At 44.0% G+C, this 27356-nt stretch overlaps 1 protein-coding gene across 8 annotated transcripts in view; it reads left to right on the plus strand.

Moving 5' to 3' along the window:
* ELMO1 (engulfment and cell motility 1) overlaps window positions 1-27356 on the plus strand; it is a 518756-nt gene that overhangs the window by 95801 nt on the left and 395599 nt on the right. For 5 of the 8 annotated variants that reach the window (XM_081800259.1, XM_081800257.1, XM_081800260.1 and 2 more), the window contains 3 exons: window positions 1196-1343; window positions 25519-25559; window positions 26730-26802. In XM_081800259.1, the coding sequence (XP_081656385.1) occupies window positions 1266-1343; window positions 25519-25559; window positions 26730-26802 (192 nt within the window). In that variant the 5' untranslated portion in view covers window positions 1196-1265. Of the gene's footprint in view, window positions 1-829; window positions 949-1195; window positions 1344-25518; window positions 25560-26729; window positions 26803-27356 lie in introns of those variants that run through there. The other 3 variants (XM_081800264.1, XM_081800263.1, XM_081800262.1) reach the window with 2 other exon arrangements.

Consider the following 27356-nt stretch of genomic DNA (forward strand, 5'->3'; position numbering starts at 1 on the left):
AAAACTGCCTGTGTCCTTTGACCCACCGATTTCACTTCTGTGCATCTATGGTAAGGATATACCTGCCCATGTGCAAAATGATGCGAGCATAAGGCTCTTCACCACAGCCTCATTGACAATAGCCGAAAGTAGGAAATCACCTGGGGGCCGAGGTGACAGAGAACGAGCTCATCAGATAGGATGTTCCCATATAGAGAACAACTATGCAGCTGTAAAAGGAGCCAGGATGCTTTATTTGCATTAATATATAAATACACAAAATGGAAAAAAAAAAAGGGTATGGCATGCCACCTCTGTTTTTCTAAAGAAAGGGGGAAATGTAATATATTTTTGCGTTTGCCTTATATACATGAAGCCATTCTGGAGGGGCACACAAGAATGGGATAGATGGAGAAATAGGGGTAAAAGTGGACAACGGGTGGATGTGTAACTTTAGGAGGAGGGAGATTCTACGCTATATTTTCACACACACCTTTAAGTTTTGAATCACATGAAATGTCTCACCCGTTCAAAAATACTAAGTTAAAAAAGTCATCCTAGAGACACGCACGGGCTCATCTGGGAGAGGCGGCGGAGGATCTTCCTTTGTGAAAGCAACACAATTGATTCAAGGTCCGTTCTGAATGCCGCACCATCCGCATCAGTCAATGGGCTCCCCCGCCCCGAAGGCGCCGTGTGTGAACTGTGGCCTTGGGGAGGGAGCGTGCGTGTGCATGTGTGCGAACCTCGGGGCATTTCTCCTTCCTCACGATATCCTGGTTGCTATAGCGCAGAGCTCTATTTGTGACACACAGAAAACACTTTAAAGAAATGCTGCTTCCTGACCATGACTTCCTGGGCAATCTGTTCTTCCGGAGACTGTTGAGCGCAAGAAGTTTACATGTGTCTCAGGACAGAGTGAGCCCGGCTCGTTCCGACCCTGGGCACCGTGTGGAGCCGAAGCCGGTGGTAAGGGACACACCATCCCTCGATGGGGCCGCGTCTGCTGGAGGCTTTGACTCCAGGGCGTCGGCACTTTCCCCTCATCTGTCTTCTCTCCTCGGGAGCGGCTGGTGGTGCAGTTGGTGCCCTGTGTTCTGCACCCAGAGCCGTTTCTCATACCTAAAACCACCAGTGAAAACAGGAAGTGATGAAGCAGAATTCGCCCTGCATCGGCACCGAGCAACTTTTCTTTCTTTTTGTCATTCCTCATTAGGTGTAGACACGTGCGGCCGTCTGCACCGTAGGATCCCGCTTCTACCAGCTTCGGACTGTCGGGGTTTACCATGCCTCCGCCCGCGGACATCGTCAAGGTGGCCATAGAATGGCCGGGCGCCTACCCCAAACTCATGGAAATCGATCAGGTCAGTAATGCCGGCAGCAGCGTGGGGGTTATCTTCAGTCTTCTTTCTGTTTTGGCATTTTCACAGACTTTGGATAGCTCTCCAACCCCCCACCCGGCTGTGTTGAAAAATCTGTGCAATAATAGTTGCAGTGTAGTTTGATTTCTGTACCACATACAGTGGCGATGGATGGGGTTTTTATACTCGTTCAACGTCGGCTTGGATTGCGTCAATACAGGGTTTGTGTCTGAGGCTGTGAGAGAGGCGGGAGGGCCTAGTGGACAGGGTTCTGGGCAGTGGACACAGTGGAGGCTGTCCCAGCCCTGCCTGGCAGGGGCTTATGAATTTGTGCAGATTGTTTTATTATAGGCAATACAAAACTTAATTTTTTGACTCACTTTCCCCTTCGATCTTTGCAGAAGCCAACAAGTGCATTATATTAACAGCTTAATAATGAGATTATTATTTTGGTATAGAAGGACTCAGTCTTGCATCCCAGCCAATTATAATTTTATTATTAGTGTAAAATGCACTGTGTGTCTTGTGTATTGTCTGGCATGTAATAAATCTCCATGGATATTTACTGAATGAAAATATATCCAGGGGGGCCTGGGTGGCTCAGTCAGTTAAGCGTCTGCCTTCGGCTCAGGTCATCATCCCGAAGGTCCTGGGATCGAGCCCTGCATCAGGCTCCCTGCTTGGTGAGCCTGCCTCTCCCTCTCCCTCTGCCTGCCGCTCGCCCTGCTTGTGCTCTCTCTCTCTTTCAAATAAATTTTAAAAATCTTTAAAAAATTAAAAAACATATCCAGAAGATGTTTTAAATGGCCTTACCTTTAAAGGCATCCTTTAGCTTGAATCTTGACAGTGTTTTGGTGTAGCTTTGATTGGATTTGATTACAGGTTATCTCAGGAAGGTTACTTATGTCATTCCAGAGCAGATGATTTAAGGGAAAAAAAAAAAAAAGGTTGAGACTTAATGTACACTTTGGGTTTCATAAAGCAAATAACATAGGATTCTAGATGGCTTTCGACATTTTCAAAATTAGGGTACCATGGCAACTCCAGTTTTTATTTATGTTCTCAATACTATTTTATGATTATGATCTATACTTTTTTGCCCCCGGTCAGATTTTATTATCTGGTTGAAGAATACTGCAAGAGTTGTATGGCATTGTGTGGATCCAAAAGACTCAAAATAAATTATAAAGGTCAAATCAGAACTAGTTGAGCTTGAGGGTGAATGTGAGAAAGGGTAAAATTTTAGGATTGTGGTCAAAAAAGTTGTCATCAGTCCAGCTCATCATGGTCATTTTAACTGCTCTCTGAGGTTGTTTTTGTGAAGCTCTAGAAGCAACCCGTGCAGATGGAGAAGCCCACCCAGTGGTTTTATCTACATTTGTGTCAGGTAACAGATGTTTGTCCTTTTTCATGTGCTGTTCGAGAGAGGATATGAGTTGAATTTTAAAATATGTCTGGGACTACTTGGTGCAAACTCAATATAGTTAGGATTAGGTTTGGCTACAACCGAGAGAACCAACGGCTTCAAAGAGAAGTTGGCCTCTCATACCCACATGGGCAGTCCTGCCCTGGCGTGATGCTCCAGTGTCATGGACCCAGGCCCCTTCTGTCTTGTTGCTTTGCCTTCTCCATCTGTGTGGCTGAGGACAGTTGCTTGGACTTCGCCTGGGAGCTCCCTGGAAATGCAGAGTCTCAGACCCCACCCGAGACCTCCTGACCCAGAATTTGCATGTTAGCTAGATCCCCAGGGGACTCCTGTATGTAGTTAAGTCTGAGAAGTGCTGAGTTGGATACCTGGTGCCCAAGTCTGAGTCTCATCAGAATCACCTGGGGCACTTGTTGAAATGTTCTTGGGGACCCTCTGCCAAGAGATGCTAAGTCAGTGGTTTAGTAAATGACTTCCTTTTCATTCTGCCATGGCCCCTGGTGTTTGGGAACCTCTGCTGTAAAACAGCAGCTCCTGATAGACATTCTTAAGGGTTTGTGGAGTCCTGTTCTTGCCTTTGGCGATGGCCTTTGCTGTGTGTGTGTCTTGTTACTTTTTAAAACTTATCTTTTATATTTTGGAACAATTTTAGATTTACAGAAAAATTGCAAGGATTTTATTGAGAGTTTCCATATACCCTTCAGTCAGTTTTCCCTAATGTTAACATCTTAATGTAACTGGTACATTTCCCCAAACTAAGAAATTAACAATGGCATGTGACCTAGGTAACTAAACTTCAAACTTTATTTGGATGTCAGCAGTTTTTCCACTAATATCCTTTTTCTGTTCCAAGATCTAATCCAGGATTGCCAGCCGCACTGTAATATAGTTGTCATGGTTCCTTGGTCTCCTCCAGCCTTTGATAGTTTCTCAGTCTTTCCTTATTATTTCATGGCCTGATAGTTTTGAAGAGTAACTTTATTTCAGTACAATTTCAAAGAGAGAAATGGCAAAGAACTTCTGGCTACCTTTTATCCAGCTTCTTTAATTATTAATGTTTTGCTTCATATGCTTTATTGTTTTCTCTATTTCCTCTCTTTTTAATATATATCTTTTTTTCTGAACCATCCAAGGGTGATTTAGAGGTATCACCCCCCTTTGCCCCTAAGTACTCGTTGTGTCTTGCCTAAGAACGAAATCATTCTCTTACATAACCATTGTCTCTTTATAAAAGCCAGGAAATTGAACGTTAGTTCAAAACTATCATCTAACTCTGAGTCCATAGCCCATAGTCAAGATTCATCAGTTGTCCCAATAAGGTCCTTTATAGGTGTTTTCCCCAGTCCAATACCGCTCCGGGATCATGTATTATTACATTTATTGTCCTGTTCCTCTTGTCTCTATTGATCTGGAATGTTTCCTTAGTCTTTCTTTATCTTTTGTGACCTTGATAATTTTATAGTGTATAGGACAGCTTTGTGGGATGTCCTTCAGTTTGGATTTCTCTGGTGCTTTCCCCCCAGATTTTGCATTTTGGGGTGAAATGCCAGAGAGATGACATTGTGACCTTCTCGGGGCCTTGTATCAGGAGGTACATGATGTTTCCTTGTGTCACTCTTGGTGATGATTCTGGTTTTACAAATGCAGATATTGAGTTCATGGAAATTAAGTGATTTGCCAGTCCACGAGACCAGGACATAAACCCAGGCCTCCCTTACTCTCAAGACTGTACTTTTTTTTTTTTTTAAAGATTTTATTTATTTTGACACACAGAGAGAGAGAGAGAGAGAGAGGGAACACAAGCAGGAGGAGTGGGGAGAGGGAGAAGCAGGCTTCCCGCAGAGCAGGGAGCCCGATGTGGGGCTCGATCCCAGGACCTGGGATCATGACCTGAGCTGAAGGCAGATGCTTAACGACTGAGCCACCCAGGCGCCCCTCAAGATTGTATTTTTAAACAGTTGGCCAAATTGTGGGCCTCCTGGCATTGCCTCACAGAAAGAGTTAGAATCCCAGCCCTTGATCACCCTGCAGCTGCTGAAGTTGGAGGGAGAGCCTGGCGGCTGTGTTGACGTCAGGTGGTGTTTCTTGATCACATCAGAAGTTGGCACAAGAATTAGAAATGTATTTGCACATGCAGTGAGGACTTAAGCAGTGATTGTCATTTGGGTTTCTTCTGATCTTCTCCCATGTTCATTGAGCGTCACATACCCTGCCCCTTTCCCATAGCATGTTACCTTTGTTCAGAAAACTCTGCTCCTTTTTACCCTGGGTGGCTACTATTTCACTAAAAGGTTATTTCTGGAAGTTGGGTAAGGTATCGCTGTCTTGTGTTCTCCTAAAACCTCGAGTATTCTTCCACTTGTCACCTTGTGTTGCCACTGAGTGTTAACTTAAACCAGTGGTCTGACTTGACCTGGAGTGTGCCCAAGAATCACCCAGGGAGCTTGTGAAAAATGCCCAGTTCCAGCCCAGCTGCAGAGATGTTGATGCTGTTGGCCAGGCGTGGGGGCTTTTAATCTGCTTTGTGATGAGCCCTAAGTGAGTTTGATGTGGGGGCTCCCACACCTCGTGATCCAGGGGCTCATGAGAAATAGTCAGGAGTCTGGAAAGGGCTTCATTTTTGAGTGTTGTTTCTCTAGTGCCCGGAGAACAGTCTGTCCTTAATAAATGGATATTTAATTAATGGGTAACTGGGAGAGGGAGCTTCCTGGTGAGTGGGGATATCATTTCTGCTCAGCCTTGTGCTACCCATGCCCGTTTGGTTCAAGGGGATGTCTGCATGAGTAGACTGGTTTGTCTTCTTTCTAAATTGTGAGGAGACATTTCTGTGTTTCCACTCGGTAGGAAAAGCTCCTAAGGGCTTTTTACAAGTGGAGCTTGCGCTACCGCTACGTATGAGGCTGTCAAAGGAGGTGTAAGCTCTCTTGCTGGAGGCTTCTGCTTTGGCCTTTGCTGTCTGTTGCTGAGTTTTCACCCTCAGGAGCCACTTGAGGCTACAGTGGGTGGTTGTCGGGGGCACACTGAGCCTGAAAGGCTCCCACGCACTCTTCTGGTTTCTGCTTTCTGCAGAGCATAGTTCTCCATCAAGAGCGAGGAGCCCACACCACTCTGACGAGGGGCGTCTGTTGAGAGCTGGTGTGGCCAAACCGATGCCCTCCAGGCTCCAGGACACTGAGACCTGGGTGGGAGCCCTGGAGCCCCCGCTTCTGTGAGAGCCTCACTTACCGTCTTTGAGCCTCAGAATCTTCGTTTTGTAAAGCTGACGTCATGATTTTCCACTTTCATGATTGTTGTGAAGATTAAAGGAAATGTGTGAAAAGAATGTAGGACATTGCCTGGCTCAGGGTAATCACTCCGTAAAGACAGCCCTCATTGCTGCTGGTTTAAGTATGTTCTCCTTCGATTAGAAAATGAGACCTGGGGCCCCTGGGTGGCTCAGTTAAGCATCTGCCTTTGGCTCAGGTCATGATATCAGGGTCTTGGAATTGAGTCCTGCATTGGGCTCTCTGCTGTGCGGGGAGCCTGCTTCTCCCTCTCTCTCTACCCCCTCCCCCTGCTGGTGTGCTCTCTCACTCACTCTCTCTCTCTCATAAATAAATAAAATCTTAAAAAAAAAAAAAAGAAAATGAGACGTGCTCATTTTCCTTTTTACCTGCCCTTCGTCATGAACAGTTCCCTCGCTTTCTCCTTCTTTCTCTGCCTAATGTTTTTAATGTTTAGGAAGGAGAAACAACTAAAGAGTAAATGGGAGGCATCATCTAGCAGTAAGGGAGAATGCTAACTGGACACACAGCCATTGTCCAGTTTGTGCTGTGGAATAGTCACTGGCTCCCTAGCACTTCTCGGTGATACCGTCTTCCGTTTCTTGGCCATTCACCGGCATTCTGGGCAGCAGCTGTTCTGTTCCTGCACCTGCTCTTCAGGCCTCCCATTTCTCCTGCCTCTGCCCTGCATGCCTTTCTTTCCAAGGAGTACACCGAGGCCCGAAATCCTCCACTCCGGCCTGTGTCTCACAGCCCCTCCGCTGATGTGTTTGCATGCCTCCACGGAGCCCATGACGCCTTTGTCTCCTGCCGTCCTCTTTCCCATGGCCGGCAGAGCAGGGAAGAGGTGGTCCTGCTTTTTCCAAGGGCATTCAGTCTGCCCCCACCCCTGTCTCTTTGGCTGTTCACCAATAAGCTTTTCTATTCTTAACTTGGAAGACCCTTCTCTCGACCTAGTAATTCTCTTGCTAGTGTGTGATTTAGTTTTTGTCTTTCCGTTCCAAGTTGATTTAAATGTTCTCAGTATATGCCACTCCCTGTGTGGCATCAGCGTCTACTTAACCTTAGGATGAGTAACAACTTTCCTCTCCCCGGAGCTGCCCTCTGATGGCCGCAGTGCCTTCTGCTTTGCTAAATCAAGTGGTCTTCACTCGCCTTGGTTGACCTCGCTCTCTTGGTTACACTTGGCAAAGCTGCTCATTCTTATCTTCTTGAAACACCCCCTTCCCTTCATTAAATTGCAGTTCTGAGATTCCCCCCCCTTGTCTGATTAGGTGTTGTGAGTTTCCTTCATGATTCCATGTCTCTCCTTTTTTCTAAATCTGTCCTAGCCTCGATGCTTAGCCCTCTACACTGATACTGATCCTCTTGGTCTAGATTCCATGTTATCTCTTGGCTTCAAGTATAACTTCTATCTAAGTAATACCAGCTCTGTCACCAGCCTGCCTGACTTGTGGGCCACCAATTCTTCTGTTTGATGGATACATTATTCTCTAGATAAACCTTCACCTGCCAATAGAACACAAGCAGGTGTTTGGTGAAACTGCCCAGACGTAAACCTGCAGAAGGGCAGTCTCATAGGTGTTACCGACTTTTGGAAGTTATTTCATGTAGAAGACGGATGGATTGGATGTGTTGCTTATAGCCCCAAGTGTATCTACTCCATCCTGTCTGTACAAGGAGATAGAGCCCACTTCTACTGAGGAAAAGCTAGCATGGGCCATCTGGGCAGGCAAGGGGTCTGGATCATCTCTATTATCTGGGCATTAGACAGACAACTTGGGTTCAGGTTCAGGCCCAGAAAAGATGATGGGGAGAGATGTATGGTTTTCAACCTTAGCTGGATCCTTCTCAAGGATCCTCCTCAGATGCTTCAGGGGTGAGGAGTGTATGCAGTGTGCTTCCGGGCTCTCCAAGGTCACTCCTGCAACAGCAGCTTGTATTGACCTGTGTCATTTTTGGATGCTTTGGGGAAAGATTTTGTTTGAAGAGAGTATACCACAATTGAAAAAAAAAAATCATGGAGATGATTCTTGAGTGATCCTGAGACTTGAGTCAGATTGTTTAACTTAAGTTCATGTTCCCTCCCTGATTTCCCTTCATATTATCCAGGGTTCAAGGTATGTGCAGGTGCTGTGTGCAATTTTCAAGTGCCATCTTGCTTTAGAGAAGCTGCCCCTTTAGAAGTGTGTCCATGCACATTTATGCACTTGTTCATCTCTTGCAGTTTCTTTCTAAGAGTAAGCCTGCTTGGATTTCTCCTGCCCTTGTGTTCGGCTCTTCATTCCTTTAAATCCTGGCTTCGCTGAGCACTGCCCAGAGCCTCCTTCCTACTCAAACCTTTTTTTGTGTGTTATCATGCAGTTGTTTCTCCATCCTTCTGATTTCTTATATCATTTCCTTTGCCTATAGCTTTTATTCAGTTAATATATTCTGCACAGAATGTTACTTACATTTTTTAATGTACCCATGTCTTTTGAAGTAGATTATATGCTCCTGGTGGTCAGCCTGTGTTTTTTGTACATTTGTATGCTGTGATCCCTCACATTGATTTCTGTTTCTGTGTGTGTCTGCTTTAGGTTTGAACTATGAGCAGTAAGGATGAGAGTAAAGTGTTGATATTCTCCACCCTCCAAACAGAAAACTTATAGTAGCACCCCCTACCCATATATGGTTGGGGATTTTATTTGCCTAAAAGAAACCTAGATGATGTGCTTTTAGGCAAGCATGTACAGAATGACTGCCTGCATTTTTCCTTCAACTGTCTTATTTCTGTAGTACATTTAAGATGTATAAATTTGATTTACCCAAGACCTTCCTAAAGCTCATTACTTGCATAAAGCATGTTTATACTGTTGTGCTTGATGTTGGGGTTTTGCTCATTCTGTACATAGTGAAAGCAGTAGCAGTAGTGATGAAAGCATGGACCATGAGCTCGGCACGGAGGATTTCACGCCCTTATTACAGCCCAACAAGGCAGACTGTAGACTCCCTAGTCTGTAATTTTTCACAAGTTCATTAATCTGCCTCAGATCACATAGCTAGGAAGCTCCTGATTTGAATCCAGCACTGAGTGATGCTGAAACCCAGGCAATTTCTTCTAAACCATAAATCTATTGGGTAGCTCTCTTTTTTTTAAAATTTCATTTCAGCTTTATCGAGGTACATTGACATATAAAACTATAAGATATTTAGAGTGTACATCACAGTGACTTAATGTACAAATATACTGTGAAAGTCTGCTCCCCCGTCGAGTTAATTAACACATCCATCACTTTACATATTTATCGTGTGTGTGTGTGTGTGTGTGTCTGTGTGTGTGAGAATGTTCAAGTTCTACTCTCTTAGCAAATTTTAGTTATACAATACAGTGTCATCAACTACAGTCACCATGTTATACATTAGGCCTTATTCTTCTTACAGGTGATAGTTTGTACCTTTTTACCAGCCTTTCCCTATTTCTTCCACACACACCCCACCCCCAACCCAGCCCCTGGTAACCACTTTTCTATTCTCTGTTTCTGTAAGTTTGATTTTTTTTAAAAATTCCACATATAAGTGATACCGTGTGTAGTATTTGTCTTTGTCTGATTTCTTTTCCTTGCTCAGTAGTTCTTTTTCAGGTTCTCCATCTCTGATGCCCCCTCCCCAGTTGGCCCCCACCATTAACAGCAGTCTGATTCGAGCAGACACATACATCCTTGCCATTTTGCTTGCTCCATCCACTAATGATGTGATTTCCAGGGATGCATTGTGTTCTGAAAGCAAAGACGGTATTTTTTTAAAAAATTAGGGAAAATGTGGCAAGTGACCTGGGTTACTACAGAAGGAGCCCACCTGAAGCGAGACATCCTTTTGGGGCTGGACACTGCTTAGAGGCGGTTTGGTTGGTGCTTACAAGCATGGACTGGGGGTAGACACATATGGACTCAAAGTCTGGGCTGTCACTTAAGAGCTGTGTGACTGGGGACAAGCCTCCTGCTTTGTAAGGAAGAATTTGGCAATATTCATGCATCCTTCCCGGCATTGTGGGGATTCAGTGAGATAATCACTCAACGCTCTGCTTAATAATGGTAACCATTAGGAGTCAATTATGAATTTTTCAGAGTGGTACGTAGAAGAGAACAAGCTTTTTGTGTTTCAGGCAAGATTGGAACCAAGAATACAAACGTCCCCTTAAGTGCATTAAAGCCAGTTCTGTAGCTTGAAAACCCAGAATTCCCATGACATTTAAATATCGATAGCCTGGTGAACTAAAATGACAGCTGAGCTCTAAATAAGAAGTTTTGAATTCGGAGCTTTAAGATCACATAGCACACAGAATACCCAACAGGAATCTACTTAATACCACTGAACCGTACATTTAAAAATGGAAATTTTATGTTATGTGTAGTTTATCACAATAAACAATTTTAAAATTCCATAGAATCCAGAAAATGAGACTGAATTTCTGGAATGGGAGATTCCAACCTTGTGTGGCGAAAATTAAAAGTCATGTGATTTTCCTGGACTGTTCTTTCCCAAGCAGTTGGATTATATCAGGATTTCTCAGCCTCAGCACTGCTGACATTTTGGACTGGATGATTCTTAGTTGTGAGGGCCGTCCTGTGCATTTTAGGATTTAAGCTGCATCCTGGCCTTTACCCAGTAGGTGCCAGTAGCATTCCCTCCCCTACTTGAAGCAGCCAAAAATGTCTCTAGACATTGCCAAATGTCCCTTGGGCAATAGACCAATTTCTGTGTCTCGAATGGACTAAATCAGTGGTTCCCAAGCTTGGTTCTGCGTTGGAATCGCATATGAAACATATTGAACATACGGAGAGGATTATTTGTAGGTACAGTTGGAGGCCCAGGGATTCCTGTTTTTATCCAGCTCCCCAGTGATGCTGGTGCTCTGGGACCCAGGTTTGGAAGTCCCCGTCGTGAGGCCCTCTAGATTTCTGACGCTCTGTGCTGAGAACACCTTCTGGTTCCCACGGTAGCCTTCAGCGAGTGCCTCACACCTTCATCAGTAAAATGGTCCTGCTAATTCTTCAACTCTCCTTGCTCTCAGAGAGTACAGACAGCACCTGCAAGAGCTCCTTTTGTTCCACAAAACAAAGATGCGCCAAAGCCAGTGTGATGCTGTGCTGCTGATGCTTTTTGTGATGTCATAATAAGGTAGAATGACACTGTGACAGGAATAGTCATCCCTCATCTGATTTTTGCACCTGTTGGCTTTGGCATTATTGCATTTATTTCTTAAACTTCCTTTAAAATGAACCGGGCTACTTCCCTTTCTGGTTTTAGCTCTTTCTCTCTGTGTGTGACGGAGTCTATCTAACCTCGTAAAATAGAGTTTGCCATGCTTTGGAAGAGAAAGGCAGCAAGCATAGTTCTCCCGTCAACCAAGAGCTCAGTTTAATTGAGCAAGAATGAACTCTAGCATTCCGCTTTTCCTTCTGAAAATGAATTGCAGATTTTAGTTTGCTTTCTAGGTGGATTTCAGCAGGGAAATCTTTCTGCAAGGGGGTGGCCGTGGTGAGAGGAACACGCCTTTCCTTGTTCCCACTGTGCATTCTAAATATATTATTACATTTTATTAATCGGCTTTATAAAGATTTATTTTTGTCCTTCCATCATAGCCATCCATAGTCAAAAGACAACCAAATGGCTTTGAGAGAAGATATATCCATTTTCAAAATGATTGTGGGGGCGCCTGGATGACTCAGGTGCTTAAGCGTCTGGCTCTTTTTTTTCTTTTAGAGATTTTATTTATTTGAGAGAAAGACAGAGAGAGACAGAAAGAGAGAGAGAGAGCACGCACAATGAGGGGGAGGGGCAAGCAGACTCCCCACTCAGCAGGGAGCCCGACGGTGGTGGGAGGACTCCATCCCAGGACCCCAGGATCACTACCTGAGCTGAAGGCAGATGCTTAACCGACTGAGCCACCCAGGTGCTCCAAGTATCCGGCTCTTGATTTGGGCTTAGCTAATGATCTCAGGGTCGCCAGATCGAGCCCCACCTCAGTCCCACCACAGGCTGCGCTGGGCATGGAGCCTACTTGAGGTTCTCTCTCTCTCCATTTGCCCCTCCTCCCTCTAAAACAAACAAACCAAAAAACCAAAAAACCAAAATGGCTGTGAATGTGTCATTACTCTGGGACAAGTTTGTGGGGATTGGTTTGGATTTATCAGCCTCATCACCATAGGATGCTGGTCGTTTCTGTCTCACTTCTTTCTTGACCTCCTGACACATATAATCAACTACCTTTCAGCCCATTTGCCTTGCCCATCTATATGTCCCTTGCTCCACAAACTCGATATATTCAAAACTGTCCTTATTGTTCCTTCTCCTCCAAAACCTGTGTAGTTTTGCTTCTGAATCTTCATGCTTTCCTCTTTCTAGTGATAGATGTGAATATACATCCAGCTTGCTGAAGCTGAAGCCGTATGTCCTCCTAGGCTCTACTCTCTCCCTCAGCTTTTCTGTCCGATCAGTTACCTCTGAGAACTGGCCCTCCTCGGGTCCTTCTTCATCACATCTGTTGCTGTTGCTTTGGTGGCCCTGTTCTCTCTGGGCAGTGTGGAGGAACAGAGAGAGCAACAAGGGAGGACTTAAGCGTAAGTGTGGCAGATATCCCCCAAGGGGCAGAACTTTAAAAGAGAGAGGACAATGTCTACACAAGCAGGAGATTATGAGCACAAAGTAGGCAGATATAAATTGAGGAATATATGGATATGGGAAAGAACCAATTAGAAATCTTAGAAATGGAAAATATATATACGGTAAGTGAAATATAAAAAAAAAACTATGAAAGATACATAAAAACAATAAAATGCATAGACAAAGTAACCCTACAGTAGATTAAGCTAAAGAGAGAATTGATAACTCGGAGGATGAAAATGAGGAATTCATCCAGAACCTAGCCCAAAAGATGAAACAATGAAAAATATGAATGCGAAGTTGTGTTAAAAGGATACATTAAGAGATTTCGGCCTATGTCTAATTGGCAGTCCTACTAATAAAGAATGGATTGAATGGTGGAGAGGCAATATGTGAAGAGATCTTGGCTAATATTTTACCTCTCTGGAATTGAAGAGAAATTCCACAGTGGGAGAGAACAGGGGCTCTGGATTTGGCTGGTTGGATAAGTAGAGGCTCTACTATGAGGAGCTGAATGGACTTAGTACTTTGTCCAAGAGACACAGGAAAAGGAAAGGTTTATAAGCAGGGGATCGACATGGTATGATTTGTACTTTTAGAAGATTTCTCTGCTGAAGTCTACCTAGAAAGCAGCCTAAAATCTGCAATTCATTTTCAGAAGGAAAAGCAGAATGCTAGAGTTCATTTTTGCTCAATTAAACTGAAATCTCGGCTGAGGGGAGAAATATGTTTGCTGTCTTTATGTTTTATGAGAGATAAAATGAAATAAGAGATTAATTAGATAGTCCTTGCAGTGGTCCGGGCAAGAAGTGATATGCCATGGCTTACGATAATGATGGGAGATAGAAAGAAGTGTTAACATAGGTCTCATCAAGATGTATAAGAAGATTAAATTAACAGGAAATTGATGATTGATTGTATGCGGGGGGGTAAGGGAGAGGGGGAACATTGAAGATGATTTCGACATTTCTTGTGGGACTAGCTGGGCAAATGGTGGTGGCAGCTCTCACAATAGAAAACACTAGTGGAAAGATATTTAGGTGGACTCACAGTCCAGAACCTTACAGATGGGTTCAGGAGAATAAGGCAGGTTTCTGTATGGCTATACCTCCTTTCAGATTTTCTTTGGGTTTCAGTACACTGGCCAATTTGTCCACCTAACTGGCCCCTCCAGGGCAATCACTATCATTAGAAAATGCACATTTGATTATGTCACTTTCCTGCTTAAAAATTCGTGAAGGGTCCAAATCATCAAGAGTTGTTTTCAGGACGTAGACATCTCTTGCCTCTGGCTTCTTCTTTGTTCCCTCTCTCCCATTTGTGCACATGCCACACAAACATCCATTTAGCCATGCCTTTGCATTTACTGTACCTTCAACCAGAAGTGCCCTGAGCATCTATTTTTAATTGCTTCTCTGTACCCTTGGGCAGAATAAAGGAGACGGTTTAGAGAGTCAACCGTGAGATTGACTTGGTAGGGTCAGAAAGCTGACAAATAACAGGAAGGGCAGGGAAGCTGTAATGACTGCAAGCTTATTTTCTGGCAAACTAGAAGATGAGTAAAAGTTGAAAATTGGGAAAGAGAGTTTTGGGGAAAGGTTTGAGTTTGAGGTTATGGAAGGATACACACTCAAGTTAAAATGGCCTGAGACACAAGGGGACTACCGTGAAGTGAGAAATGAGGGTGTGGATTTGAGCCTAAGGTGAGAAGGGGACCTAAGCACAAAGAATTCTTCTACTGGATATGAAAAGTCTCAGGGTTGGGTCTCAGTGGGTTGAGCATCCGACTCTTGGTTTCAGCTCAGGTTGTGATCTCAAGGGTGGTGAGATCGAGCCCTGCACCAGGCTCTGTGCTCAGCAGAGAGTCTGCTTGAGATTCTCTCCCTCTGCCCCTTTCCCCATGTGCACACGAGTGCACACATGCTCTTTCTCTCTCTCAAATAAATACATCTTTTTTAAAAAAGGCTTAGTGTTGGGACGCCTGGGTGGCTCAGTCAGTTAAGCATCTGCCTTTGGCTCAGGTCATGATCTCAGAGTCCTGGGATGAAGCCCTTGATTGGGTTCCCTGCTCAGCGGGGAAACTGCTTCTCTCTCTCCTCTCTCTCTCCCTCTGCTCCTCCCCCCTGCTCATGCCTCTCTCTCTCTCTCAAATAAATAAATAAAAAATCTTAAAAAAAAGGTTCAGTGTTAACTTAGGATTTCATCATAATTTATGTGGATAATGCCTGATGCAGGGTCATCTACTATTCTCATGGTAATGCTAAAACATCATTCCTTAAATCATATTTATCGTGAACTCACTGTGTGCCAGGATGTCCATAATTCCAGCACCCTTCCCCTTGGGTGTTAGTTCTGGGCACTTGGGCTTGTTGTTCACAGTGGCCAGGACTCCAGATGTGGGCTGGAGTTAAAGAGCAAGGCTTCTGGAATTATATAGGTTTGATTCAAATTCTGACTTTGTTCCATATGCTTTGCAGTTTTGAGCAGCTACCTAATATCTCAAGATCCTCATACAGTTTTCTCTTTTGTAAAATAGACTTAGTAATAACATCTTGTAGGGGAAATATGGTAGTCGTTCAATAAGTAGCTACTATTATTATCATTAGTATCAGAAAGGCTGGCCAAATGATGATAGATAATAGAAGTCTGGGTTGGTGATATGTCAAAGGTAGGGGAGTTTTAGAAAGTGTGTGAGGTTGTGGCCCTTGTTTGCATATTCCAGACAGTTCCAGAAGAGCCTGTTTTATTAACTCTTCACGGCTATGGTTCAGCCTTAGATTATCATTGTCCCATTTCTGGGACATATATTTGAGAATTGGAAGCCCATGTCCTTGCACAGCTTGCTGGCAGATGTCTTAGCACATCCATTACCATTCAAAAAGGAAGGACGAATTGGCATTAGTGCATCCACTCACGAAGAAGGAAACCTACTACATAGCAAAGAGAGTCAAGAAGTAAAAGGGGGAAAAACTGAAAAAGTAAACTCACTTCTTAAAACTCCCTTTACCACCAGTTCCTCTCAGTGTGCTTTTGCCTGCTGTCTTATATCCAATCTCAGTTTCTTTGTAGTTGATAAACCTTCATAATCCTGTGTTTAAATTGAACCTGAACCTTACTTTGCCTTCAGAGCTTTATCTGGCTTTCTTGTATGTGCTCACCTGGTCTGATAATACCCTACCCACTCGGGTTGACAGTCATTTCTGTTTATCTTACTGAGCCTGTCTGCCTTTTAAATGTTATTTATTTATTAAAGATTATATTTATTAGAGAGAGAAAACGAGAATGAACACAAGCAGGGGAAGTGGCAGAGGCAGAGGGAGAAGCAGGCTTCCCGCTGAGCAGGGAGCCCGATGTGGGGCTCAATCCCAGGACCCTGGGATCATGACCTGAGCTGAAGGCAGACGCTTAATGACTGAGCTACCCAGGTGCCCCTATAATTCTTTTTTTTTTTTTTTAGGTTTTATTTATTTATTTGACAGAGAGAGAGAGAGAGAGAGAGACAGAGCACAAGCAGGGGGAGCAGCTGAGGGAAAGGGAGAAGCACGCTCCCTGCTGAGCAGGAAGCCTGATGTGGGGCTCGATCCCAGGACTCTGGGATCATGACCTGAGCCGAAGGCAGACGCTTAACTGACTGAGCCACCCAGGCACCCCTGCCTTTTAGATTTTAAACCATGCACATAAATACTATCCACCTTCCACATATGTACTTGACACAAATAAGTAGACTATTTCACATGAGTGAAGGTAGGCGGACCATAAGACCTGACTTGGTTTGCAGTGTGAGTCCCTCATTTTCACATAGAGAATACTTGGTTGCAAATGTGTGGTGGAGTCACATGTCGTGCCAGCCAGTGGGGAGTCATCTGGGCAAACTTCTTGGAGAGGACTGATATTAGGTAGGTTGAGAGGTATATAGGAATTGAGAAATTGATTGTTGTTGCTGCCTGAGATACTGAAATTTGGGGAAAAAATTTGTTTCTCGTATCTCTACCAACATTGATATTAGGACAATATAAAATAGTCAAGGACTAGGAAGGAGAATCACAGAAGATAATTGATATGAGTAGTGCTTCATTTTTGCATTGTTCATTTTTTATATTTTTGTCACTTTCTAAAATTGCAGTTTCCCTTACAATTGAAGAGAAATACAGTGTCTGCTGAGAAGTATATCAGAATACCTAAAAGAGAAAGGTTTTATCACTTGTCTTTAACCCACTAACACATAAGAGTGCTAATTATTTATGTCTTTGCTCACCTCCGCAGTCCAGTAATTTTTATGACACAAAGATTGTACTTTATATGGCCAAAATGTGATATTTAATTAGGTTCATGAAGCTTGAAACAAGTCATTATAAGGAAACCATTTTTGAAACGAATCCTCATTTTTCAAGGAAAGGGTGGCATAGCCTATCTTCTTTCAGTTTTTAAAATTAACATGATACACAGGGCTTTACTACTTCGGAGATGTCGTTGTGAGCCCTTTTGTCGCTTCTGACAATTCCTGCAACCTTGTGTCAGTGATTCACATTGGAACTGTTGTCAAAATACTTGCTTTCCAAGAACCAGCTGAATTTGCCCCAGGAAAGTGTGGTTTTGTCATTCTCCTTCAGATTATTTAGGCTGCTATTAGGAAAATAGAGGAAGCACACACACCCCTCAGAGTGCATCAGATTCCTCCACGCTGAAGGTATATGGCTCCAAAGCATGAAGAGTAGTTACAGGGCTCACTGGGGGGAAGATACAGCTGTTCTAAGATGAGTGGTGTCATTGGCACAATGTCAGGAGGCACCTCCAGGAACTAGGCGGGTCATCGTACATTAAAGTTTCTCCAAATCATATCGTAGACTAAGTCGTAGTTAACAGGCGTTTCCCTTCTCAGAGGCGTCCTGACGTTTGGAAGCTGGGTTTCTTTTCTTTCTGGGCCAGTGTTACTCCTAACTGCTGTGCAGAATATGTTCGATGAATTTCCATTTATAAAGCAAAGTAGAATCCCAAGCACTGTGCTGAATCGCCTCAAAGTGTCAGAATAAAGCATCTGTCGCATTCTTTTAAAGCATTGGAGAAAGGCTTTTTAATAGTCTAGGAACAAAAAACTTTTAAGTCTTTGTGGAAAGCAGTTTTGCAATTAAAAGACTGTAAGGTGATGGCCATATGGAAGGGCTGATGCATGGCAGAGATCGGGATTGCTTCTGCTTTCCTCTTGCTACATTCCATCTTTAGCTCCTGCCCGAACTTCAGTGGCAGTCGGAAAGGGACCAGAAGAAAGGGAAAGAAGCGAAAAGTCTGAAAAAAGATGTGTTCTTAATCAAACAGTATGCATTAATTGCACGCCGTGCGGGCGTCTGGCAGCCACTCGCCCGGGAGGTGACCGAGGTGTCTCGGAGGTGGTCTCTGCCTCCAAAGCAAGTATAATCAAGTGGGCAGACGAAATGAAAATGAGCCGAAAGGGCGCCTGGGTGGCTCAGATGGTTAAGCGTCTGCCTTCGGCTCAGGTCATGATCTCAGGGTCCTGGGATCGAGTCCCGCATCGGGCTCCCTGCTCCTTGGGAGCCTGCTTCTCCCTCTGCCTTTCTCTCTTGCTCTGTCTCTCATGAATAAAAAAAAAAAAAATCTTTAAAAAAAAAAAAAGAAAGAAAATGAGCCGAAGAAGGAAGAACAGGAGATGAGAGCCAAAGGCAGCAACGGGGCTGGAGTCACTCAAGGAAGAAAGAGGAATTGGGTATTCATCCGTGTATGTATGTAACCAACTTTTTAAGAGAGTACCTGCAAACTGTCCAGACGGGATACGAGAATTGAGAGAGCCTATTCATTGGTATGTGCAGGGCCGCACTCTGTCCTGGGTGCTGTCTCAGAGGTTTTACTTACGCCGTCTCAAGTCAGACTCGCGACACTACAGTGTGCGAGGGACTGTTTTTATTTTCAGAAAAGAAGACGGAAACACCAAGGGCAGTCGTAAGCCTCAGGTTACAAAACCCAGAGCTGCAGAAGTTGGGGGTTCAAGCCCAGGAAGTCCTTTTCTAAAGTTATTCGGGAGCTCTGAGTTGAGGGAAGATCTCCAAAAGTGGGGAGTAGATAAAACTTCAGCATTTTAAATGCTTTTCTGGTGTCTCTTAACTTAATGTCATCACAAAAGCATTTCCCCCCCTCCTTGGGTCATTAAAAACATTTGAAGTGAATGCGCTTTCAGTAAAGCCAGGCTTTCTTTGCTGGGGGATGTCCATTTTAGGACAAGTGTGTGCCTGAGAAGTGAATGTAGAGGCAAGAATTGCAGCCCACAATCTACAGGGGCTCACAGGCATGTGGTCACCTGGGTCACATCGGCTGGGGGTGCTGCCAGCCTCCATGGGCCGGCGTTAAGACGGCAGTGTGGGCACCAACGGACCTCAGAGCCCCGAGGTGAGCGTTTGGGCTGCGTAAGTCTCCAGGCCAGGTGCCTCGGCCAAAGGATAGGAACAGGTGGTTAAATAGGAACTGTGCTCATCAGAGGCATGTCAGGGAGGGGACGTGGATGCGCAGAACCATGGTGCTGTCTTAAGGCAGGCTGGACTCCGCCCCCTCTGAAATAAATAAGCAGGGATTCCCAAGGATGTTTCTTCCCAGGGTTCTCTGATGTCTTGAGCCATGTGGTTTGGGTGGGAGAATAACTTTTTTAAGAGATAAAAGGGAGCCAAGAGGAAGATCTGGTTTAGTAAGGAAGAAGATGAAGTGTTAAGCCTGAAGGGATGACGGGATCCACGTGGATCCACACGAGGGTTATTGGAAATGCTGGAGTAGACCTTAGAAGCGGGGTCAGAGTGAGAGGCATGGATTCCGGAATTTATGATACTGGCATTTCATTAAAGGCAAGGGAGAGATAATAAAAAGGAAAGCAAAGGACCAACACCCACTTTAAGGACCAGAGAGAAGAGAGTGTTGCCAGAGACATAGATTAATGAATTGCTAGGGGACGCCTGGGTGGCTCAGTCGTTAAGCGTCTGCCTTCGGCTCAGGTCAGGATCCCAGGGTGCTGGGATCGAGCCCTACATCGGGCTCCCTGCTCGGTGAGAGCCTGCTTCTCCCTCTCCCGCTCCCCCTGCTTGTGTTCCCTCTCTAGCTGTGTCTCTCTCTGTCAAATAAATAAATAAAATCTTAAAAAACAAAATGAATTGCTAGGGAATTTGGCCATTCTCAAAAATCTAGCTGATTTTATGAAAAGTAGATAAACAAACCTTTTTGTATGGGAAATTTGCTTTCTGGACTTACTGTCTTGGGCAAATTAAGTTAAATAACGGAATTCTTTTGGAGAATAAGAGTTAAAATGAAAAGGGAGGAATAAATCTTAAACAAAAAAAGCTACTCCTTGAATATAACCGTTGGCACATCGTACTTTGCCAATCAGATTCATATGGAAATGCATACTTTGTTTGACAAATAAAAATATTTCTGCCAACATTAAGATTTTCACAGAATAACATAAAGTGAAGGAAGACTTTCGAATGCTGCAAGATGACCTCACCATTGCAAAGGGGAAGGAGGAAAAGAGCGTGGAGGTCTGAGGCCATCCCTGATCCCGGGCATGTTGAAATCTGATAACTGTCTGACCCTCCAGGTTATTTTTTTTTTTTTTTAAAGATTTTATTTATTTATTTGAGAGAGAGAATGAGAAAGAGACAGCACGAGAGGGGGGAGGGTCAGAGGGAGAAACAGACTCCCCGCTGAGCAGGGAGCCCGATGCGGGACTCCATCCCGGGACTCCAGGATCATGACCTGAGCCGAAGGCAGTCGCTTAACCGACTGAGCCACCCAGGCGCCCCTTCCAGGTTATCTTTAAAAACATTCCTGTGTTTCCCATCTCAGCTCACTGCTGAGTCCAAGAAGATAGTTTTGACCTTCAAAACAAAAAGCTTAAGGAATTTAGTTACTTTTTTTTTTTTTAAATTTTAAGTAGGCTCCACACCCAACGTGGGGCTCAAACTCATGACCCTGAGATTAAGAGTCACACGTTCTACCGACGGAGTCAGCCGGGTGCCCCAGTTATGATTTTTTTTTAAGTTATGAAAACATACTCAGGTAGTTAAAATAATTTTGTCTCAATATTCTAAAACCAGGTATATTCAGAGTGTAGAATTTTATTTCTAGTTCCTTTAGGCTTTTTGAAATCACGGAGAGAAGAATCAGTTTTTAGCCTTTTAGACCACATTTTCTTTTCTCCCGAGCCTTTTCTCTCAATGAGGTGAAAGACGAATTGTTCATCAGGTCTACTGAAAGCTATCAAAGATGTCACCCCACTCTCAAGTCTTCGCCATCTGGGCAGATAGGCAGAAACCTCTCCTGTCGCCTGAGCAAATGTTAACTAAAACATGGGCAGAGCCGGTGTTTGGCTTGGAATTTAAGTCAGGCAAAGAGCTCGTGTCAGACTGAGGGCTGTATATAGGAAGTGAGAAAAGCGGTGACGCCAGACTAGCATGTTCGGCTTGAGGTATCTTGTTCAGTCCTGTTTATGGTCATGCTGCTCACCTGCGTGACCTTGTTAAGGGATGGTGACAGTCATTTGACTGGTATCTGTTTTATCACCGGTTGAGTTACACTCGTCATCAGCTAGCTTGCTCAGTGCTCTTCCGAGGCATGAATCACATAACTCCTTCTAGAATTGTCTGTGTGGGGAGTAGTGACAGCCTTCACGTGCCTCACCACTTACAATCAGCAGCTGCTTAGAGCCACCCAGGGTAGTTTACATGGTAGGAAGGGGGATGTGTGCTAATAAATCCAGGCTAGTCTTCAGAATGGTTTGCTTTATATTCAACACTTTCTTGTTTTTTGTTTTTTTTTTTAACAGAAAATGAATGTGTGGATTTTCCGTTGAATAGAAGTGTACTGAGTCTCCTTTTAGATTCTATTAGCCCCTTTATACTGTGGTAACTAGTACTGAAGGCTGGATATTAACATAGATGAATTAAGACATCTTGTTCTCAAGGGACAAGAAGATAAGACAGACACAAAGTTTTTAGGAGTGATTTATTTAATGTGTTAAGTACATAGAGAGTGATCTCTGTGTGTTTGGGGAGATCATGGACATCTGCTTGAAGGAGGTGGCTTTGACATGGATATTAGTGGTAGTAAGAGTTCATTGTTAGAGCTGAAACAGAAAGGAGAAGGGCATTTCAACAAATGGTGTAAGGTGAAAGTATGGAAGTGGGATTTTTTTTTGGTGAATCAGAATCCAGAAGCATGGGCAACACGTACAGCATTAGTAGAAAGTTTGACTGCTTGAGCCCAGATCGTGGAAGGCCTCGGATGACAAGTTAATTAAAGGATTTATACTGTGTAGGTGATGGTCACTGGGGATCTGTAGAGGAAATTGGAGTGAAGAGTGACCTGAGCAAAGTTTATAGGGAAAGTCTGATTTTGTCTGATTATGGTCCTTGTAGGGGTTAGAGAGAAAAAAACCGGGGATGTGGAGACGTATTTGTGAGGATCTGGTGATTGGGGTCCTGAGAACTCTTAATAAAGGTGATAGTAAGGTCTGGAAAGGATAAGGGGGAGAGAGGTGGTGGAGGAAATAACGATGAGACTCAGTGTAAAGTTGTGTATCACAAAACAGGGTAAAGAAAAGGGGAAGGCAAAGAAAAATTCTGTAGAAATGTATGTGAAAAAAAAAAACGCCCAAAGTAGGCAAGTCGAGTGTCGGAAGTCATGGAAGATAGGAATGAGACTTTGATGTGCTGGTGAAGCATTTGACTGAAAATTTGTGAGAAGTGGTTAGCACTCCGGAATGGCACTGGGACTCAGGAGGCAGAGTTAGAGGTGACGGGATTGGGGGAAGGTTTGTCTGATAACAGGAGTTGGGATGAGGAATGTCCGTATTTTAGAAGAGTAGTTAGGAGGTGAGAAGTCATGATGTGAAAATGCTACAGGGGCTTGTAACCAAGCTGACCTGGAGAGTGAAGGAATGAAGGCTAATGATGCTCCCGAGCAGGAGTGGTGCCCCGAGAGCAAGACGTCATGGTGGGGGTGGGGGACCTTTGGGACCAGGCTGTTGTTGGGGCAGATTGATGGGTGAGAATGATGGTTTTTGTTTGTATCTTCAATAAGGTGCCTGCAGGAGAGTTAAATGCTATATCTAGCAAGCTATCAGAGATTTGCAAGCGAGTACTTGGGGCCAGAACTATATATACACTCAGGGCAGTTGAAGTGAATGAGGAACTGACCGATTAGGTAAAAGCGGAAGAGACAAGAACAGAAATTTGGAGTTAGTTAGAGGCAAAAGAGAAACAATGAAGGCTCTCTTGGATTTTATTGAAGGTTGATAGGTTAAAACGGTAGAAACTGAAGGAAATACCATAGGAGCTCTGGAAAGAGGGTCTCAAAAAGAAGGTAGTAGTAATAGTGTTAAATAAGGTGGGCGCAATGGGGGAGCCGAGGACTGAAAGGCCGTTGGAACTAGCTTTGGGTGGTGAGGGCTAATGCTTCGTTGGCATAGCAAGAAGAGTGGAGGGGCAGTGTGGGACGCGGGTCGTGGAGCCAGCCCCCATCCTCACATAACATTCATTTTAAGTGGTGAAGGCTGCATGATGGGTACATTATGTTCAGTTAAATGTGATTCCTTTTTACATCGGTAGTTTAGAGCTTTTCTGTAATCTTCTTTAAATCTCTTGAATTCCCCCGTGGTCTGTACTCCTTTCATATATCCAGCTGAAGAATTTTTTTTTTTAAAGATTTTATTTTATTTATGTGACAGAGAGAGACACAGAGAGAGAGGGAACACAAGCAGGGGGAGTGGGAGAGGGAGAAGCAGACTCCCCACTGAGCAGGGAGCCCGATGCAGGGCTTGATCCCAGGACCCTAGGATCACGACCTGAGCCGAAGGCAGACGCTTAACGACTGAACCACCCAGGTGCCCCCCAACTGAAGAATATTCTAAATATGAAAGTACCCCATAGACGGCTGTCTTTTCAGATTTGGTTCCGAATCTATGAATCAGACCTGAATGAAAACTCTACCTCAATGAGGGAGTCTAATTCTGGGAGCTGTTGTTTTAGGTGCCTTCTCCTACATCAGCGGCAACGCTTTCTTGGTCTGATCTGTTATTGCAGTGTAACTGAAGGCTGACATCCAGCCCTGTGATTTAGATTTCAGTTTTGAAGGGGCAAAACATAAGAGGAGGGGGCTAGGACTGGCAGGTCTTCGTGAAATACGATTAGCCCGGAGAAGGCTCTGGCAGTTGGAAGTGCAGAGTCTTCTTCTAGGCAGAATTTTGTTCCTAAAATTCCTTTGTCATTTGGTTGTGAGAACACCTTTGCCCCTTAACTCACCGCTGAAGCCGTAAACAGTGGAGAAGTTCTTGCGAAGCCCTTGGCTTGTGTAACATGTAGGTTCATTGTAAAACCCAATCACCATTTCTCATCTTATTCTAAAGGAGACCAGCTCAGGATGTCGGGATACCCCCAGCACCTTTCCACTCCTCAGTGATTCTAGGTGTCCCTTCTTCCCACTGGGTTTTTAGTTTAGTCAGGTGTTCTTTTGAACGCATGGGGTGGACTCACTCATAGAGGCCAAACCTCTGGTGGGTGGGAGTTCATTGGGGGAATACTGTGGACCCAGCTTTTAGCTGGGGCTGGAGGCCCTTAGAAAGGACTGTGAACAGTGTTCAGAATTCACCAACAGGGTAGTAGCATCGTGTCCAAAGGCAAGGATGTAAGGAGAAAATGGAATCTATTCTGTGATACAAGAGGGTGAGAAGCCAGAACCCTAACCCTTTTTTGAAATTTTTTGCTCTTTGTATTAATTCTCATTTAATTTAATTCTTATAGCAGCCCTGAGGAGTGGATAGGTCCTATGCCTATTTTACAGATAAATTGGTTGAGGTTCAGCAAATTTCAGGAAATTGTAGGTTATACGGCAGACAGGTGAACAGAGGTAGGATTTGAAGCGGTTCTGCTTAATTCAGAATTCCCCTCCCCATACCACATTGCCCTTCAGAGGGACAGAAGCAGAACATGTGTACATGTAGACAGCTTTTTGTATGTTTGTATCTGAAAATCCAAGATCATGTGTTGTATTTCTTTGATTTTTCTTCCCCTTGTTTCTTGTCTGTGATTGGTTCTTTTGGTTGACACACTGCCGCCCACCCCAGGGGACAGACCGCGTCTGTTTGTGTCCAAAGTAGAGAACTTTCAACATGCCTGGCTGAGCTGTGTGTGTGTCTCTCTGCTGCATTCCTTCTCTCGGGAGGCAGGCGGAGCACAGCTGTGGCTATTCAGCCCAGAGCACAGCTGTAGTCAGCCGGCCAGTTGACACCGTGGCGCATGGTGTCACGGTCTCATTACTCAAGTGTGTCCAGCTCAAGCTGCTGTCTGATTGGCATTGGTCAGGGCCACGGTGAGGAGGAGAATTCTATGCACTTTGCAGGAACAATTTTGCAATGCCTCATATTACCTTTGCCACACGGTCTCGTAAAAATACCATGAATCCAAGCTTGTTTGCATAAAGCCAAACTGCTGGTTGCTGGCCGCTGTATTAATCCCGAGGAATTCCGGTTATCATTTGACCTTGGGGCTTTCATTGCCCCTATGTTTTCATCTCGATTTTAATGCAGCTAAGTTAAATATGATGCACATTTTGTTCAACTAATAACATTAAGAATCAAAAAGAGGACCACAAGGGCAATAAATCATTAATATATTTGGTGGGGATGGCAGTAGATTATGTTTGGAGACAAATAACCCACTTATTGACAACAACCAAGAATAGCAAATGTAAATTCTCCTTACGTAGATATCTTTTTATTAGGCTTCTTTTTCTTCTTCTTTTTATTTAAAATGATGAAATGAAACTAACAGCGTTTCCCTTTTTTGCTATTTTGCAGAAAAAACCGCTGTCTGCAATAATAAAGGAAGTCTGTGATGGGTAAGTATGACTTAGGATTTATCTGAGTTGCTTCAGTCCACAAATTGAGAAGCTAATAAAATATTCCTGAGCAGTTATAAAATTTTATTCCTCAGCCACTCCTTGACCTGCCCATCACGAATTACTGTGTAAGATTTACATGCCCTCTTATACCAAAAAATTACTGTTATTCCTCAAAGAGCAGAAAGTGTGAAATGGCTGGCTTATGCACACTGGGATCATTTTTATTTATTTTGAAAAGTTGTGGTTCATTCACCCTACTCAGCAGGGAGCAGTCTGAAGTTCCTGAGGTTAAATACACACTCCATCTGATATAAATTGAAAGGACCATTTAGGTTCCCATAGAAGATAAAAGAATTTAAAAGACAAGCCTGTGTGTAATTTGGCAGCTGCAGGAACTTCCCAGTGTTAGAGCTTCCCTCCTTGTCCTTGGCTGTCCTAACAATCCAAAGGAGAAGCACTTAGAGAAGTTGCATGAGGTTATGAAGCGAGTCTTACTTGGAATTTACTTAAGACCTGGGGTACTGGGCGCCTGGGTGGCTCAGTCGGTTGGGCGACTGCCTTCGGCTCAGGTCATGATCCTGGAGTCCCGGGATCGAGTCCTGCATCGGGCTCCCTGCTCGGCGGGGAGCCTGCTTCTCCCTCTGACCCTCCCCCCTCTCATGTGCTCTCTCTCTCTCTCTCATTCTGTCTCAAATAAATAAATAAAAAATCTTTAAAAAAAAAAAAAAAGACCTGGGGTACTTAATGGGAATGTTTCCATCTGCAGCAAGCACACTGATTGGGGGATTGTAGAACACAGAGGCAATGGGAATGAAACAATTATCAAAAATTTAAATTGCATCCATTTCTTTTGTTTCCTACTTTCTGCTCCACTCCTTCAAAATGGGGAGGAATATAACTTCGTATTTAAATACCCCTGCTCAAAGCCATGAAGATGAAATATTCCAGGCACTAGGCGTGGAATAAGACCAAGAAGACCAAGATGATCCACATAGGAAATGGTTGGTCAGGCTAGTGTCCTTTTGTTTTAGGAGCTGCATTGTGGGGTATGTTGGGTGTGGGCCCCCTTCCGAGTGCAGGGTGCTTCATTCATCTAACTGTGTCACGCTGTAGAAATGAAAATGACCATCGTTTGTTTTTCTGATCAGTTTTGCTTGTGTTTTTAAGGTGGTCCCTTGCCAACCATGAGTACTTTGCACTGCAGCATGCTGATAGCTCAAACTTCTATATCACCGAAAAGGTAGGTCAACCATCTGGGACACTCGTATCTGAAAAAATGAAAACATGACTGATATTTCCTCTGTTCAGGACTAGACGAGACACGGTGGTCTAAATTTTAAGTCTCTACGGTCCATGAAAATGGAGTATACCTCGCAAACAACCGCTACCTTAGTATTAAGGCAATATTCAGCCCATTGCAGAGTGAAGACCAGACATGTTTCTGCATCCCGTTTTAGCAACTACCCTTGCCTCCTGACAGTGAATTTACTAATTATTTTTCTTTCTTATTCCTTGGTTAAAGCATTCATTTGACGTTTAATGACTTCTTTCTCAGACTTCTTTTTTTTTGAAGAACGATCTCTAAGTCCTGTTTAAAGTAGTTGAAACAGTGACAAGAACCTTCCAAAGGTGGCATTGTGTAGACACGGAGTGTTCTGTGGCTCCTGGGTACTTGCTTGCTTCTTGGGTGATTTTTTTTTTAGTTTTTTATTTTTTTGTTCTTTAGGAAGCTTGGAGGGAGGAAGGGAGTGGTGAAGACTGCACAGCAAGTAAAAGCAATATCTTAGGGAGATA

Source organism: Leptonychotes weddellii, chromosome 12 (genome assembly GCF_054177405.1).
Source record: "Leptonychotes weddellii isolate Sample4059 chromosome 12, ASM5417740v2, whole genome shotgun sequence".
Lineage (NCBI taxonomy): Eukaryota > Metazoa > Chordata > Mammalia > Carnivora > Phocidae > Leptonychotes > Leptonychotes weddellii.